The sequence below is a fragment of the Eulemur rufifrons genome, chromosome 16 (genome assembly GCF_041146395.1).
Source record: "Eulemur rufifrons isolate Redbay chromosome 16, OSU_ERuf_1, whole genome shotgun sequence".
Taxonomy (NCBI): Eukaryota; Metazoa; Chordata; class Mammalia; order Primates; family Lemuridae; genus Eulemur; species Eulemur rufifrons.
In genome coordinates this window covers 49,819,452-49,838,220 of record NC_090998.1, presented here as the reverse complement: position 1 = coordinate 49,838,220, position 18,769 = coordinate 49,819,452, and the positions used below count along the sequence as shown (strand labels likewise).

Here is an 18,769-nt window from a genome sequence, read left to right as displayed (position 1 = left end):
AGAGAAATAGTCCACGAAATTAAAGGTAAATTGAAAATACTCAGAAACACATTTCATCACAAAAAGGTAAAACTCTACCAAACTTCAACATGGTCCAGATTAGCTATGCAACAAATACGCATCAAAATTATCAAAGTATTTAAGTGACTGGCCAGATGATGACCATAGGTTCTAATGGTTACTACCTGTCACTCTTACACTTTTACAGACAAGTTTCATGTGCAGAGTTTTAATAGTTCCTATAATTTCTGCTAAGAAAAAAAAATACTTTTCTTCTATCTGCTTGCTCTTTAAGGAAAATAAGAATTCCAGCTACACAACTGCTTTATATGTTAAGATTAGCTAAAATTAACCAAAAAAAAACATGCTGTGTATAAAGAACTCCACTGGCCCTTTTTGAAAAGGGATCTTGTGAAGAAGAGTCTGTCCAAAAGGGCTCGCCTTTAAGAGCCAAACAGAAAAGCAGCTTTTGTCAAGTAGTAAAAAAAATAAAAAATGAAAATAAAAAAAATTACATCTTAAAACCAAAGTTTCCACAACGTGTCGTGGGAGATATGACAGTTTCAGTTATTGACATAATTTTAAATTATTGTTAAGTTTCCATCTACCCATGATCTTCAAAACCAGCACTTTTTAAAAAAGCTATAGGATCAAATGGAGGATAAATGATCAAAATTTTTGAGGTAAGGCTGCAAACTCTTGCAAAAATAAAAGTTTAAATATCTGGTAATTTGAGGTACTGAATGAAATTACTATTTTACCTGAGCTTGAAGCCAAGATATGAGCGTCTCCCTAATTAGTTGTTGTTGAACAGTGGTTAGTTCTGAATACCTGTTCAAAATAAAGAAGAAAAAGAATAATGGCTGTATTTGGTGTCCGTAGTTGTAAAAAGTAATAGCCTCTTATATTTTTGAAAGGGAAAATTTCTATAGCTCTCAATTATCTAAAGTTTCCTAAAATGAATCAATAAATCGATGCCTCTCATCACTGCTTTAAAGATAAGGATCAGAGTGACAGGTTTGGTATCAACATCAATCCTTGTTTGATTTGTGGTTCTGTTCATGTTGAAACAAAATGACAGCTACATAATTTTTCTAACAGAAATATATCCACGTTCTGAGGTCTGTGGTCAATAGACAAACTAAGTGTCCTCTCAGCAGTGATTCATTGTTTTTGCTTAGTAAGCCAGGGATTCTGCACACAAATGCTAATGTGGCCACTTAACTCTAACAATTTTCATGTGGAAAAACAGGTCTGGTGTTAGATCTGATTCAAAGAAGCTGGACATATAGATTTTTCTGTGAAGTGTCTGGATTTTTATATGTAACCAACTATCTCAGTATTTTTCAAAAACTTCTGGATACATTGAAACACGTCTATAACCTGGATATAAGTTATAATACACTGTCAGTTTACAACCTGTTATGGTTTCCTCAAAGAAAAAACTAAATAGAAAATGGCCTCTCGCCACAAACCTCAGTGTCTAAAAACAGTGAGAAAAGCCTTACTTGTATTTAACTTGATGTTCTAGTACTTGAAAGCAGAAAAACTTTATGTGATCATCACTGAAAAAGAAAAAAAGGAAATTCGATAAGCAGACAATAAATCGAAGAAAACAAATGAAAGGCAAAATATTAATGAATAATATAACAGAAAACTTTCTCAAATACACCTTGGCTTGCTTCCTACACACTAATCTCTTTTTATAATATTAAAATCCACTTATTTAAAAAGCTAATAGGCCAGGCACAGTGGCTCACACCTGTAATCCTAGCACTCTGAGAGGCTCAGATAGGAGGATCGCTTGAGCTCAAAGTTTGAGGTTGCTGTGAGCTTGGCTGATGCCACGACACTCTAGCCTGGGCAACAGAGCGAGACTGTCTCAAAAATTAATAAATAAATAAATAAGCTAAGAGAACTCTAAATATTATATGATATTCAACATTTCCATTAAATCTGACAAGCAAAATAATCAAAATAAATCAAGATGCACCCTAAATATAGTGCTGTGTAAAGAGAAGGCATTCCCTCTAAACTGGAGATGTTCGGATTCCTGGAACAAGTCCTTCATTTCACAATACAAAGCTTAGCTGTAAAATAACAAATGGCAGAACAGCCAGAGACTGAGTCAAATCAGAGATAGTCACCCAAGTCCTCCTTAAGCCCCAGTGAGTTCTACTGCAGCCAAATCCAAAATAAGCCATGTGGTCTGTCAGGCTAGTCTCAAAGTTCACACATGAAACTGAATTACAAATATACTGCCCTTATAAATGGGGGCAAAAATTAACATTCACCAATTATCCATTTCTAATTATCTCTCTAGGGGTGATGCAGAGTTGCAGCGAGCCAGCTATAAACTCTGACAAAGACCCTTTAGAAACCAACAATCTGCTCATTCAAAACAGACAGTTTGGGCCAGGCTTAGTCATACAACAATTTTTGCTATATAAAGGTAACTGGTCCAAATAAGAATGGAGATCTCCTCTTAATTTAGACTACACGAATTAACCAAACAAAATAATTTCACATGCAAGAAGATGGAACGTAATCTTCTAAAACTTTGTAAAGTTAGCTTTAATTAACATCTCTTTTGAGAACTTAGGCTTTCTATTTTTAAGGATGACACTGAAGCCTTTAACTGAATTTTATAAGACTTAGATTTTCCACTAGGGGGGAAAAAAAAACTACAGGAAGCCCTTAATTAAAAGCCAGCTCTTGGCCGGGCGCGGTGGCTCACGCCTGTAATCCTAGCACTCTGGGAGGCCGAGGCGGGTGGATCGCTGGAGGTCAGGAGTTCGAGACCAGCCTGAGCAAGAGCGAGACCCCGTCTCTACTAAAAATAGAAAGAAATTATATGGACAACTAAAATATATATATACAAAAAATTAGCCGGGCATGGTGGCGCATGCCTGTAGTCCCAGCTACTCGGGAGGCTGAGGCAGTAGGATCACTTAAGCCCAGGAGTTTGAGGTTGCTGTGAGCTAGGCTGACGCCACGGCACTCACTCTAGCCCGGGCAACAGAGTGAGACTCTGTCTCAAAAAAAAAAAAAAAAAAGCCAGCTCTTATTTACTCTAAGACATACAGCAGACGTTCTCAAAACCTACTCTAACTAACCTGAAGCCCTCAATTTCAGGTGTAAAACAGACTGATAGGCCCTGCATGCTGAGAACTCCAGCCAAGAGACCCTCTACTTATCCAGGCGCTTCTGCCCCCACTAGTAAGCTGACTCAACAGCTGTGTTTTCCCCATCCCTCACTATACCAGTTGTACTTCTTTTATAAGAAAGTCACTCAGTTAACTGTCATATAAACTAACGAAATGAGTATAAAATTCCTATTTCTGTAAAAAGTAAGTCAAATGCTTTAGAAAGACTTCACAGAAAGCCACAATGCAGGGGGGCAAAAAACCTTGTACATATTTGATGTCAGCTAGATATAACCGAAAGACTTGACAGGTAGAAGCAAATACCCAAAAAATCTAGGAAATCTGTATTTATCGTTTCACTGCACTCATTGTACAAGCTAGGAATTGTAGAGGATGAGTCATGGGTGTGATTGACATAAGAATAAAGTAAATGCTAGTGGCACATACACAAAGACCGTGGTCCAATACCAAAAGATTGGTAATTGAATGTTTATATATTTTAAGTTAAAATTAAAAATTTATATATCATTTATGAATGCCTCTTTTACCAAGTTTTTAGAAAACCAATTATCACTCCCAGTATGATAAGGAAGTTTTTACCTCACTCTATTCCAGCTGGGATCTGTTGTCAGGTATACAACATACAGCAAATGATAGTTTTACTAAAAAGTCAATTCTGGAATGACCAAACTGTTGGTTTACTATTTTTCTCATTTCTACACTGAATGACTATATATTAACGGTTTCCAAAAGGGAGCAAGTCATAAAATGTTTCTATGAAAACATGTTCCAAATACAGGTAAATTTAACAGTCCTGCCATGTTCACAGAAATTTAAATTCTTCTAAGAATTCATACAAATTTTCTTTTAAATACCTGTATGTCCTCTGGGTTAGAGCTTCTGCACACACCTGCCAAGCATCTGGGGAAATCTTTAATTGCTCAAAATAGGCCAGGGCCTGTAAGATTGCAAGACAACAATAATAACAACAACAAACACATTTGGAAAAGTCAATCTCAATACTAATACTAAACAAAATATTCTGGGAATAGCAAACTAATAACAAATCAGTAAATGGAAAAACAGCTAAAACACTGAATTTAGGCTTCTGAATATGTGTAACTTATGGATCATTCCAAGAAAAAAGGTTAAATGAAAGACAAATTCCATCAGTTGATACTCAAACCTGTTTCCTCACAGCAGAGACAACACAAAAATGCCCTGCAGACTTCACCGGGTTAATACGCAGAATCACAGTGAAAACATAAAAGTTTTTATCAAGTGCCATACTACTAAAGTATGTGCAATTATAAAACGGTATATGAAGGGCACTCTTCCTATTTGATAGCACATCTCCTATTAAAGAGGTGATTATAAAAGACAAAACATAGTATGTACATTAATCTGTTACACAGAAAAGGAGGGTATTTCAAGTCTTTAATTCTATCATGCAAGTTCCCTAAAAAGAAAAGATTCAAATGGAAGCACAACTGCATGATATAAATTTCTATTTGGGAAAGTATCAAATAATTGAAAAGATCAAAGCATTAGGAAATGTTACTTAATCCTCCGTTTATGAATTCAGGACCTTGTAATCAGAAGTAAGACTATGTGCCAACAAAGAGCAAGAGTACTCTGGAAGGGACGTGGCACCAGGCCCATATGCCCTCTACCAGACTGCCGAGAAAGTGGAAGCTACTTTATTATTTATTAGCACGTTGCACCAGATGCAGGTTTCACATATGGCAGTGGACAAACAGTAAAGTAACCTCAGCAACTTGTGAAAAGTATCTCAAATAGCCAAGAAAAGTGCAAATAAACTGGAAACACTGCTAGATGATTTTAAAACAATTATGTATGTACTGGTACAAAATGTGACATGAGGTAGAAGGAACATTCAGCATTAGAGGACTAATTTCATTAGTCAATATTTTTAAAAACTCTGGTGATTTCATTAGTGATGAAATCCATTTATCAATCCTGAGCAACATTTATCATGAATATTTCCCATATTATTTCATATCATTGTACAAGAAATAATGTATACATTATGAGGACATACTGTATCTAACAAGATATACTGTTAGACTCTTTGATTCTGTAAAATTAAATTGAAAAAAAAAAAAAAAAAAATCCTGAGCAACAATAATAAAAATGAAACAGAATGGATAACATCAGAGTACACTGCAACTAGCAAAAATATTTTCTGTAACTTGCTTTAGCTATGTATGTGTATACATATATATGTAAACTATAATACACACTACATCAATATGTAAAATTATTTTTTTCCTTTGGGTTACAGAAAAAAGCTACTGCATTTATATTTAGGTGAGCTTCCTGTACTATGCAATTGTATGAATGAGGGAATGCGTTTGCATATGCAGTCTCAGTGGCTGCTCCCATTGACAGAGGACCAGGTAAACGAAAGTGATTAGATGAAGATCACCAAATACTATCTTAAGTATGTGGTATAAGTATCATCTTTGGGCTTTGCTACTGGTTCCTGGCACAGAGCTCTTAAACCCTTGGAATTTCCTGAATGACATGATTGTCCTTAACTTGTTATTTATATGAGCTCCTTTGGATCACACCAGAGTTTATGCCAATGAGGTGACTAGGGGTAGGACCCCTAAACAGCCTCAAGATAGGGCTGGTTACTAGAAAGACAAGTGATTAGTGGGTTGGAAATTTCAGCTCTAACCACCAACCTCCAGAAAGGGGAAGGGGGCTAGAGATTAAGCTCTATGAAAACTGCCGAACTTCAGGGTTGGTGAACACATTGAGGTGCTGAGAGGGTAACGCGCCCAGAGAGGGCAGAGGCCTGGAAAGCTACATCCCTTCTTCCACACTTTGCCCTATGCATCTCTTCCATTTGGCTATTCCTGACTTGCATCCTTTAAAATAAATCGGTAACAGTAAATAAACTGTTTCCTGAGGTCGATGAGCTAGTCTAGCAAATTATGGAACCTGAGAAGGGAGTTGTGGGTGCCCCCAATTTTAGTCAGTCATCAGAAGCACAAGAGATTCCGGACTTTTGACTGGTGTCTGAGTAGGGGCAGTTTTGTGAAACTCTGGGATGTGATGCTAACTCCTGGTAGTGTTGGAACTGAACTGCAGGACACCCAGCTGGTGTCCATAGAAGAGAATTGGTTGTTGACGTTGGAAAATAGCCCAGAGTAAATAATGGCTAGCTTTAGAAATTAAGAATATAAAAGCCCAGACAGCTGTAAAATACACTAACTCAGTTGTTTCTGAACAGTAGTCCAAGAAACTTAGGGTTTCCTTTAGGAGTATCTCAGGAGCCAGGGCAGGGGACAAGGTAGAAGTAAATTATGTATGTTCCTTTACCACCTAATACTTCACTTACAAAAAAGAGGGGGGTGTTGAGCTGCTAAAATTGTCACTGACATGGCATTTTCTTTAAATAATAGGCTTTAAGCCAAAGATGAGTATTCTATTTCTAAGGGGTGGAGGGTTACCCTGAAAATTTTTAGTTTTTAATGAAAGTCTTTGTACTCTGGATCTATGCATTACTAGCATTAAAAAAAAAAAAATCCTGTGGCACTGATGAACAAGTCCTAGCTTTCATTACCTAGTTCACATCTTTTATGTAATGGTTTATTGCCCCTATGTGACAACAGAGTTGGCTCAGCTACTTTTACTGCCCGTGTAAATAACAGAGAACTACAGACAGACACCTGTGCAACTGGGGTTGGCAGTCTTTTATCTCATCACCAAACTGAATTAAGTTCCCACTGCTCCTGAACTACAACAAAAGGGCTATCAGACGTCACTTTTCCTTAAGATTTCCTTCCTTTTCATCCTAATTAATCCTGTTACCCAGATTGGTTTAATGGGATATCAAATTATGCCTTGACCTAAATGCTTAAAATATGCCTGTGACTGAGAGAATCAATTTTTATTGATGAAAAGCACAAATTCTGTATTAAAACCACTAATAATGTATTGGTTTTACTTTTCTGAAAAAGAAAATCATGACACATTTTAAAAAATCTGTCAGACGCTGGAATTTAATAAAAAAAGATTTCAAAAGGCATATAAAAAATAATAGGAAAGGCCATCTAATAACTAAACAAATAGTCAAAGGCTTTTAGTATAATAAGCATGCAGTACCAAGCCAGACTAAAGGTAAAGACCTATGATGCATGGCCAAGCGTGGTGGCTCACATGTGTAATCCCAGCACTCTGTGAGGCCTAAGCAGGAGGATGGCTTGAGGCCAGGAGTTTGAGGCTGCAGTGAGCTAGGATCATATCACTGCACTCCATCCTGGGGGACAGGGCAAGATCCTGTCTCAAAAAAAAAAAAAAATCTATGATGCTATGTTTAAGGAATGTAGCTTAAACCCCAAGGAAAAGAAATATTCATTTATACGCAGAAGACATGGACTTTAAATATCTTTTGATGTCCTAACTTGTTTGACAGGTTGACAGGTACCTTGCAATTAGCCAAATACTTAAATCTCAACTATTACCTGTATGTGAAGGGCTACTTACCTAACAGCAGAGACATACATGTGGTACTATGTTAAGAAACTACTTGGGATTTTTTTTACTCTAAAAAATTTCTGCATAATAGCAGAAAACTGCTTTAATGCTTAGATTGTTAACCTCATTTATAAAAAGTATCCTTTGATATGAGAAGTAGAAACAAGACAATAGCTTTCTCATTTCACTTACCCTATACTTCAGAACGCCCATGTCTTTGAAAAAATGAATTATAGGAATACTCTTTAGATTCTTTTTTTACCATTCAGCTGTAGTCATGATTATAGTTGTAGGCTACATTATGTTTAATTGTTTACATTTATCCAACTATATCCCGGCTCCTGAAAATGGATTCCTTGCCATATAATTTTATATAACTTAAGACATGGCATATCATAACTGCTTATTTATATGTCTACCTGATTAAATAACAAGGATGTTAAATATCACCAACACAGGAGTTAAAAAGCTTGTATAGACCAAGCCAAGCATGTCTGTTACTATGGAAAGTCCCTTGAACAATCCTTTGCATTACAACTTTTGAATAATTAGAAATAATGACTGACGTTGCATAAAGACCTGCCTTGAACCACATGAGATCTTGGTATTTTTGTTCAGCCAACTAAAAAATAAATCATGATACTTCCTATTTCTGTATTCAGAATATATTCAAATATGTCAAATTCATCTCTATTTGTTTCTACCCAAATTAGACTTTTATCATCAGGTGTATTTTTAATTCAAGTCCTCTGATACAAATCTGTGGTAACATGCTTTAAAAAATGATTAGGCAGACGAACTTACCCTTTGTCTAAAGTCTGAATCAGCATTTGGATTTAGCCCTAAAAGAGCCTGTTCATCCATCCTTGCTGCTATACTTGGAGTTCTCTGGTTACAATAGGCGTGCCCTCTGATCCCACAGAAGAATCCACAAACATCTGCACACAAAAAGTAAAGTTGAAAGAAAACAATGCTTGATAAACAAAATAGATGCTTATCCAGAATATCACAAGTGGATAAAATTATGCAAAGAAGCTTAAGTGTTATAAGAACTTCTTTTGAAACTTATCCAAATTACAACTAAAGGATCCTAAGTCTTGGAAGAATGGGCCCTCCTAAATATTCCACTAACGCATTAATTTCTAAAAATCTAAAGTATCCCATTAAGGTTCTCCAGCTTTCTTATTCTTCATGACCTTTAATACAGTACAGAAAGTATTTTCTACTTTAAATAGTAGCAGTATCTAATTTATTCGGTTTTATTTATTACCTCCAGTACTTAAAAGTGCAATTGTGCAACCATATTAAGTAAAAAATTGGCAAATCCAGATTATCTCATAGGAATTATAAAATTTTGCCTACTTCCAGCCAGACACCAACATCACAAACAATTTTTTTAAAAAATCAGAATAGCTGACCCCAGACGTCAATACCCTTATTGGAGTGTCTACAAAGTACTGTAAGAGAAGTCAAATCAAAGAGGAAAGAATAGAATGAAAAACCAGTCATTTAGCTTTTAAACAATGGACTAGTTTTGTCTTTCACAGCTCTCCTCTCTTGCCAGCCATTTCTAGAAATGTATTTTTTAAAAAAATTTAGTAAATACAAAAACTCACAAATGACTAAATACTGACTACTCTTATTTAAGAACTTTTTTTAATCTCTGGAAAGTAATCCATTTCTTCACAATGTAGGCTCTAACATTCTCAGAAAAGAACATGATAAACCCCAAGAGGCAGCTTAGTTTTTGATAGAATGTGTCTTTATTTGAGCAAACATGGAAGAAACTGTAAATGACATGAAAATAACATTTATTCTCTCAAGACCTAAGAGTGGGAAAACTGAGCTTTCCTACTTTCATTAAAATGGCTTTGGGATTTTTTTGTTTAATTATCATAACCAAAGAGAACCTAAAGAGACCAAAAGACTAATTAGGTAGGGGGTAAGGGGCAAAACCTTTTAGGAATGGTAAAGTCAAAATCAGATCCAGGTTATAGGACTCCTATCACAATGTGCTTTTCGGTCTTTCCCTGGACCTGCCAGAATGAAATGATAAATTGGGATGAGCTGAGAGCCCTGGAGAAGAAAGCTCAGTCTCTTATGGTTCAATCATGCCTGCAGACTACAAGGCTGTGTAGCTCCCCACTGCCCTCAAAATTAAGATCCAGACACTTTTGAATAACTCCTTACCATTCTGCACCCCAACTTGGCAAAGCCAGTGATACTGACCCACCCGGCAGTTCTCCAGTGATATCCTGCCTTTCTTTCATCTTTGCACACACTGCTCTTTTTTCTTGTTACTAGGTTAACCCCTGCTTGTCCTTTAAAATTCAATTTAGAGGTTCTCTCTTTCAAGAACAGTTCTTTGACCCCTATAGTCCAACCCTTCCAAATTGGATTAGATGCCCCCTCCTAAGCACTGCTATATTGTCAAGGGCAGCTTACTAGTTTTCTCTCATTAACCTTAAATGGTAAGGACTGTCTTCAACATTCATCACTTATATATTCCTAGGACATAGTAGAGCAGTTTTTGGATTTGGAAAGGCCTGGGTTTGCATCTTTATCTTGCCATTTTCTAACTGGAGCCACGTGGACAAATTATAAAACCTGAAAGAGAGCCCTTCCTATGAAATGGGAAAAGATCATCTGTCTCAAAACGTTGTAAAGACTTCAATGAGGTAAGGTATGCAAAGCATGCCTGGTACATAGTGGGCCTTCAAAAGGTTATTTATACTTAAGAGGTAGGCACAAGGAGGATGGGAGCTACTTGGAGCATTCTTGTATCATGCTAGTGGATCAGCATTTCGAACAGATGGGAAAACACACACAAAAAAGGCTGTGTTCCCCCCAGCCAAAAATGATAGGAAAATCTGATGACAGTTCCCTGAATGCCTACAGAGAAAACAATTTCAGAGTTTCTATGAATCCCACATTGAGAAATCCTATAAAACCTTTCTAGAATATTCCGTGGCTTTAGGAAAAATTGTTTAAGTTTGGTGAAATCACTTTGATCCTACCAAGAGAAAAAGTAAGTGGTCCTAAGGAACAACATGGCCAATAAACCACCTAAGGAAACATAAAATAGTTACAGTTGTCAGTGCAGAAGGAATACCCTACAGAGAAGGTGCTTGGATAGTCAATGTGTAATGAAACACGGTAAATTACCTACGTGTGTCCAAACAAGTAAAATGTTACACCCCTAGTGAAAAGGGACAGCTATACCAGTAAAAGGCTGTACACGAACATGTAATATCCTAACACAACACAGCCTTCTGGGTTTAAACATTTGTTACAATAAGGTACACACTTCAATTACTCATCTTGCAAAGGTTCTGGAGGAAGGCGAGCAACATATTTAAAATATTAAGCCTTAACTTTTCCTGGATAGCCATTAAGTCAAGAATCAAACAATTTGCAAAAATTCCTCCATAGCAACTGAAGATTGTTTCAAACACTAGGACTTAATCTTTCCAGCCTTTTAACACCACGCTGACAAGTCGCTTTAATAAAATGTAACTTCTCCCGCAGTAACAACTAATTAACGCTTTCAAAAAGTACTCGTTTTTCTGGTTACAGGGAAACATCGCGCTTCACTACTGCAGTATTGTGAAGAAGGTCAGAGAAGAAATGGAGTGTCGGTGCTGGCCAATTACTACACAAAAAAACACTTTTCCTCCTTTTTGTCCTGGGGTGGAGGGGGGGCGATTCAAGTTTGAGGTCTCTACAGTCGAAACTGGTGGAACGTGCTACAACTACTACAAATGGGCTGGGGGCCACAGGCGATTCTGACCCTCCTCGGCCGGCCTTGCTCCCATCCTTCCCCGGGATCCCTCCCCAAAAGAAAGCCTCGTGACAATTCGGGTGATGAAACACCCGGCAACCGGCGGCCACGCACTCGGGACACGCTGCTCGGCTGCGGCCGCAGCTCGGACCCACCCCCACCCAGTTCGCCCAGACCAGGGGCGCACCGCCATGCAGTCCCCAGCCCGCACCCCTCCTCGGCATCCGGGCCGGTACGCCCTCGTCAACTTCCCCACAGCCTCGTGCGGACCAAGCCCGGTCCGGGTCCCGCCACCCCGGGCCCCAAGTCACCTTCCCTATCACTCCATCCCGCCTCCCCGCCTGCACTCCCGTGGGCCGGTCAGCGGAGCAGAGCGACGCCGCACGTAAGGAGCGGGAGAGCGGCCCTCGTCCTTGTCGCCGTAGTCCTCCGCCACTGCCGCAGCGCTAACGCAGGAGATGGAAGGGGCCGGGGCCGCGCGCCTCTCGCCGCTCCGCGTGCCCTGGCACCTTCTCTTGCGTGGCGCGGGGCAGGCAGGCTAGCAAGCAGGCGGGCGGGGTCGGCGCCCCAGGAAGGGAAAGAGCGCGAGGGCCGGCTAACGCCGCCACCACCACCACCGCTGAGTCAGCGCGAAGCGCGCTCCCCGGGTCGGTGCCGCGCAGGCCAGCGCCAGCAGCCTCATGGAGAGCGCGGACGGCAGCCCGCGGGCTGGGGCCGGGGGCCTACAACTCCCAGCATGCAACAAGCAGGCGGTGCTTCCGGGCGGCAAGGAGCACACGCGCTCCCTGGCGCTCGCCGGAAGGCGTGGTCGCGGGGCCTGTGGTGCATGCCGGGATGGGGCATCGGCCCGAGTCTCTCCGCCGACCCCGCCTACCAGGCGGGGTCCGCGCCGGGTCCCAGCGGCGGCGTCGGGTTCGCCCCGCGCATTCCGTAAAGGCTTCGTTAATTAGTTAGTGGGTAGGAGTACCGAGTTCCCGAGATCAGAATAACGTGGTTCAAACCACGTGTGTCACTTGTTTAATTGCTTTTCTGTGGTCCACAGTGTCTCAAGTCCAGGAACGTGAGGATCTGATGAATGCTGACAGTTTAAAAAAATTCACTTTGAACGTACTAATATTTTGCCCATGAAAAGGAGAGCATTCTTAGAAAATCTTACTCCTAGGTTTTTTGATGCCACTAAGTTTTCCTTCGTTTATCCGGTCACAGACTTATTAGTTAATTAGTAAAGGCATCAAGGCAATAGGCTCAGGCGACCTAGATTTGAATAATCCCGTGCCTCCTCCTCACTAGTTATTGACCTCAGGCATGTTCCTTCAGTCTGTCGGTGCTTCGGTTTACTTAGCTGTATAATGGGGATAGCAGTAGTGTCGGCCTTAAAAGGTTATTGTGAGGATTGAGTTAATACATGTGTTTGACACACAATAAGTGCTCAATATTTACGTTTCATTGTTGACTATTCACTATGTACTGAATACAGCCGAGGTTGCAGTCACTGAGACTACAGTGAAGAACAAAGAAAACTTGAGGGAGGGCGAGGAATGGGAAGAGCAGTAGAATAAAACCAATGTAACAATTTAACAGCAACATTTATTTAGTGACCACCATATGCAAGGCACTGCATCACACATTTCATATATAAAATATCTCGAATTACTGTTGCATCATGTTATTCCGAATTATTTAAAATGTCAGTATAGTATTTCTGTGTATATTACAGCGTATCCCCAGAGTCTAGCACAGTGCCAGCCTGTAGTTACAATTCAATAAATGAATTGTTGCATGAATTCTTACATTTGTTGTGATGATCAACTATGGACTAGGAAGGCCCAATATTAATCTTGGTCTGAGTGGCTCCACAGTCTGTATGTTCAGTGTATTCCACTTGCCTCATTCTAAAAAATGTGGCAATTCAATCAATTGTATTTTAACTGTCTTCACTTTTCTGTTTTCATTTGTAAATTTATTTTGGGGGTACTTCGTATGTTAAATGTCTTACAAAGCTTATCTACAATTTATCTAGTAACATTGGCCCTTTCCTTTATGGTAGTTCAAATACCTAGGATTATAAAAATCTCTTTCAATTTTGTATTATTTCAGAACAAATAAGGAAACACTTGGTGGAATCCAACTCAAGTGGACCTGAGAGGGATTTTAAATTTGCCCATTCCTGGCCAGGCACGGTGGCTCATGCCTGTAATCCCAGCACTTTGGGAGGCCAAGGCAGGAGGATCACTTGAGGCCCAAGTTCAAGACCAGCTTGGGCAACATATTGAGACCCCGTCTCTACAAAATTTTTTTAAAAAATCATGTAGGCGTGGTGACACATGCCTGTAGTCCTAGCTGCTTGGGAGAATGAGACAGGGAGGATCGCCTCCTGCCTAGGAGTTGGAGGTTACAATGAGCTATGATCACGTTACTGCACCTGGGCAACAAGAGTGAGACCCTGTCTTAAAAATAAATAAATAAACAAATTTGACCATTTCATGGTCTGGCTCCTCAGTCCTTGAAGGAAGGGCAGTTTCTCATCTCCAACTAACATAAAATGACAGTTATCAAAATGTTGACAACACTATCATTTTAACATAGGACATGTATACTTGCATATGACAATGCTTTTATGTATTAATTGCCAACATTTTTGAGCATTCATTAGGTGCCAGACACAATTTTAAGTGTTTATACATTAATTCTTGCAACAACTCTATGAAGGTACATACTATTATAATCCTCATTTTATAGATAAAGAAACTGAAGTGCATAAATGTTGATTGAGTAACATGGCAGAGATTCATTTGTAGCCATTGACATACAAAGAAAAAAATAGATAAAAAACAAAAAGAGCTGGGATTCAGACCTACCTAGTCTGACTAGATAGAGTCTGTGCTCCTGACCTGTCTCTCAAAGTCTGTTAAGATTGATGACATTGTAGAACTAGAGTACTAAGTCAGTTCTTCCTATATAAACATGCTCAAGAGGCCCCTTTCTTATAACAACAAAACTTTATTTGTTCCTGTCCCATATCTCCCTTTTCTTTCAATTGGTAAAGTACTAGAAAGAATTATGGTAGCGAACATTTACATGTTTATTACATTATGGTTTACAATGTGCCTTCATATATCCTTTCCAATTTGTTTCTCTAACATTGTAGAGATGGAGCAGGTATCATCATCATCACCGTTTAAAATTTTACAGATAAGGAAGAAATAAAGGTAGATCTATTTTAAGTAGTGTATCCTAAGTTACATAGATGGTAAATGGCAAACTAGAACCCTGGACTCTTGATTTGAGATTTCTTGTCCCAGTAAACCATATTTGTTGTCTATGCTTACTTTTCCTTTCCTTTCCTTTTCATAATCTGCCTTCTACTTTCAAATCACTTGACTAAAACTCCTACAAATTATCCAATCCTGTGACCATTTTTATTCATTTAATCATTTCTTTTAACTTCTCTGTTGACTATTTCCTTTCTTCTTGTAATTACCTCTGACTCTATATTATTCTTTTTTTTTTTTTTTTTTTTTTGAGACAAGGTCACATTGTGTTGCCCAGACTAGAGCACAGTGGCATCATCATAGCTCACTGCAACCTCAAACTCCCAGAGTCAAGCAATCCTCCTGCCTCAGCCTCCCAGGTAGGTGGGGCTCCAGTCACATGCTACCACGCTCACCTAATTTTTCTATTTTTTATAGGGACAGGGTTTTGCTGTGTTGCCTAGGCTGGTCTTGCACTTCTAGCCTCAAGTGATCCTCCCACCTCAGCCTTGGAAAGTGTTAGAATTGAGCCACCGTGCCCAGCCTCTTTATTATTCTTAAATTCTTTTTACTTTTTTGATTATTCCGCTTAGTCTTCCTCACCATAACTTTACTTTTGCTTCCTTAACATGTCTTCCCCAAGGCTGTGTTCTTGGCCATCTGGTTTTCTTTTGCTTACACTTGCTCCCTCAGTAATTATGTTTCTACAGTTTCAACACTCAATTTTATGAAGATGACCTTCAGTTCTATACTTCTAGTTCTAATATTCTGTACCCCTAACTTGCATTCCCAGATATCTACATGTCTCACCAGCACCTCAACTTTAAGATGTCTGCAATTGAGACATGTTTGTGTCTCCCCAAAATTCATATGTTGAAACCCTAACCCATTGCAATGGTATTTGGAAGTGGGGCGTTTGGGGGATAATTAGATCAAAAGGGTAGAGCTTTCATGAATGAGAGTAATGCCTTTGTAAGAAGAGCCATAAAGCTAGCTAGCTCTCATTCTGCCATGAAGGAATACAAGAAGGCAGGCATCTTCAAACCAGGAAGTAGGCCTTCACAAGACATGGGATCTGCCAACACTTTGATCTTGGACTTCCAGACTCCAGAACTATGAGAAATAAATGTTTGCTGTTTAAGTCACCCAGTCAATGGCAATTTACTATAGCAGCCCAAACTGACACAGACAATGTCCAAAACCAAAGTTCTGATCTTCCTCCCAAATTCTGTTTTCCTCCTTATGTGGCTTCTCCCAATGTGTTGAATCTCTCAGTATAAGTCAATGCTCTTAGGGTCACTTTTGTCTCCTTTGTGTTCAGTGACCCAGTCTGAATTCAGCATAGTGTTATCTATCACATCTATCTGTTCTGTTCCATTCCTTTTTCTACCTTAGATTGGACCCTCAAATCTTCTCTCTTGGACTTACTGAAGCAGCTTCATGGAAGAAAATATACCCATTATTTGAAATGGTTAACTCTAGGTGGTGAGATTGTGGGTAATTTTTGTTTTCTTCCTTGTAAATTTTTGGATTTTTAAAAATTCTCCATAGTGACTATGTACTACTTTTATAATCAGAAAAAATAACTTTTTAAAAAACTGACTATAGGCCAGGCATGGTGGCTCATGCCTGTAATCCTAGCACTCTGGGAGGCTGAGGTGGGAGGATCGCTCAAGGTCAGGAGTTCAAGACCAGCCTGAGCAAGAGTGAGACCCTATCTCTACTAAAAATAGAAAGAAATTATATGGACAACTAAAAACATATATAGAAAAAATTAGCTGGGCATGGTGGCACATGCCTGTAGTCCCAGCTACTCGGGAGGCTGAGGCAGGAGGATCGCTTGAGCCTGGGAGTTTGAGGTTGCTGTGAGCTAGGCTGATGCCACGGCACTCTACTCAGGGCAACAGAGTGAGACTCTGTCTCAAAAAAAAAACCAAAAAAAAAAAAAAAACCCTGATATAATAAAAGGAAAAAAAAAATAGTTTCATTCACTCTTTGAGCATTTATTGAATGTTCCCTCCCTCACAAAGCTTTTCCACATTTGCTCTACCAGTCTTGTGCTTGATCATTTCTTTGAAATTGCTTGTTTTTTGTGTATTTTTAAACCTCTAATGTCATTAATATATTTTAGCACATGAACTGCCATGTGAGTTGTATTTAACTCATGCTAGTTTTGAGCCCAGGGCCTCCTGAAGCATATATAACTCACATGTCTCTTCACCTTGGGAGCCACAAGAACTCTTTTTCAAGTTGCATATAACTCATGCACAGAAAACAATAAAAAATAACAAATTTTTCATTAAATTAGAAAGGATTGTTTTGTTTTCAAAGTTTTTATTCTATTTTCCTAATAAAACACTGTGGCCCCAAGGAAAAATTTTTTTTCTAGTGTGGCAGTCAATGTGTTAGTATGTTTTTTTTCCTATATTAAATTTCTATTGTTGTCTTACCTATTAGACAATTTTTAAAGACAAAGTGTTATCCTGATCCTGTTTATGGATAATAATTTCTTAGTAAATTTTTGTGAAATGTATTGAGTTGAGCCAAAAATAAGATAATTGTGAGCTGATAACCACTAAATTCTGTGTCAAATTATTTTCTTTGTGTGTTTCATCTCAATGTTTGTTAAACCTAATGCCCTTGTCACCAAAAGCTCATTCATAAACGGCTTGATGGTAGAGAAAGAAGTTGGAAAATAGGGCAGGTATGTTGTCTTACTGGTCCTATTCCAATTATTGGAAGCCTGAGAGAGGAAGAATAGAACATTGAAGCATTATTCACTAAAATAAAACATTTTTAAAAAATATACATCATTTGCGTGGTCTTTATTATGACATCTCCCCTTTGTATGTCATGTGATTGCTACTTAGGGATATTTAAATGGTCAGTAACCATTAATAGTAAGTAGAAGCATTAAGAGATTTCTAAATTGGACACATTTAAAAAAATTCAGGTTCTGGCTGGGCATAGTAGCTCATGCCTATAATCCTAGCACTGGGAGGTAGAAGCTGGAGGATCGCTTGAGCCCAGGAGTTTGAGGTTGTAATGAGCTAGGCTGACACCACTGCACCCTGGCCCATGCAACAGAGTAAGACCCTGCCTCAAAAAAAAAAAAAAAGTAAATAAATAAAAATTCAGGTTCTATTTACATATCACATATTCCAAGCATCGTTCTACTTGCACTGCCTTTAGTTTTAAGTTGGGGGAATTTGAACACTTGGGATCTGCTGGAACAATGAAGAGTACTTCTAGTTTGGAATCCTTATGGGGCTATCATTGGCATAGCCCACATTGGTCACTACTTCACTAAAAATGTGACTTACAAAAAGTAAAATGCTGTTCTGTTGTGTGTGTGTATGTAGATTAGATTCTTGCCTGAGTTTTTTTTTTTTTTTTTTTTTTTGAGACAGAGTCTCACTCTGTTGCCCGGGCTAGAGTGAGTGCCATGGCATCAGCCTAGCTCACAGCAACCTCAAACTCCCGAGCTCAAGTGATCCTCCTGCCTCAGCTTCCCGAGTAGCTGGGACTACAGGCATGCGCCACCATGCCCAGCTAATTTTTTCTATATATTTTTAGTTGTCCAGCTAATTTCTTTCTATTTTTAGCAGAGATGAAATCTCGCTCTTGCACAGGCTGGTCTTGAACTCCTGACCTCGAGTGATCCTCCCGCCTCGGCCTCCCAGGGTGCTAGGATTACAGGAGTGAGAGGCCGTGCCCGGCCCTTGCCTGAGTCTTATCTAAAGTTAAAAAGGTTAAACTTGAATCCAGTGAAGAAGAATTCTATATTACTTTGTATATGGGAGCAGAATGATCATATATGTGACAGGAAATCACATACTTGTTGAACTTATTCTTTAAACACTGTATACTGTTTACTCTGTTCCAGGTACCTGTTTTAAGTCCTTTTGAAGCTTTATGTTAATCCTCATAAAAACCGTTCGGGGGCCGGGCGCGGTGGCTCACGCCTGTAATCCTAGCACTCTGGGAGGCCGAGGCGGGTGGATCGCTCAAGGTCAGGAGTTCGAGACCAGCCTGAGCAATGAGCGAGACCTCGTCTCTACTAAAAATAGAAAGAAATTATC

At 39.1% G+C, this 18,769-nt stretch overlaps 1 protein-coding gene across 1 annotated transcript in view; it reads right to left on the bottom strand.

Annotated features, from left to right (window-relative positions):
* The window catches only part of XPOT (exportin for tRNA), a 39,329-nt gene extending 27,192 nt beyond the window's left edge, over nucleotides 1–12,137 (bottom strand). The window contains exons 1-5 of the mRNA XM_069490002.1: nucleotides 11,748–12,137; nucleotides 8,460–8,593; nucleotides 4,022–4,104; nucleotides 1,509–1,565; nucleotides 762–831 (exon numbers count right to left, since the gene is read on the bottom strand). Of these exons, the coding sequence (XP_069346103.1) occupies nucleotides 762–831; nucleotides 1,509–1,565; nucleotides 4,022–4,104; nucleotides 8,460–8,519 (270 nt within the window). The 5' untranslated portion in view covers nucleotides 8,520–8,593; nucleotides 11,748–12,137. The remainder of the gene's footprint in view (nucleotides 1–761; nucleotides 832–1,508; nucleotides 1,566–4,021; nucleotides 4,105–8,459; nucleotides 8,594–11,747) is intronic.
* Nucleotides 12,138–18,769: the final 6,632 nt, after the last annotated feature.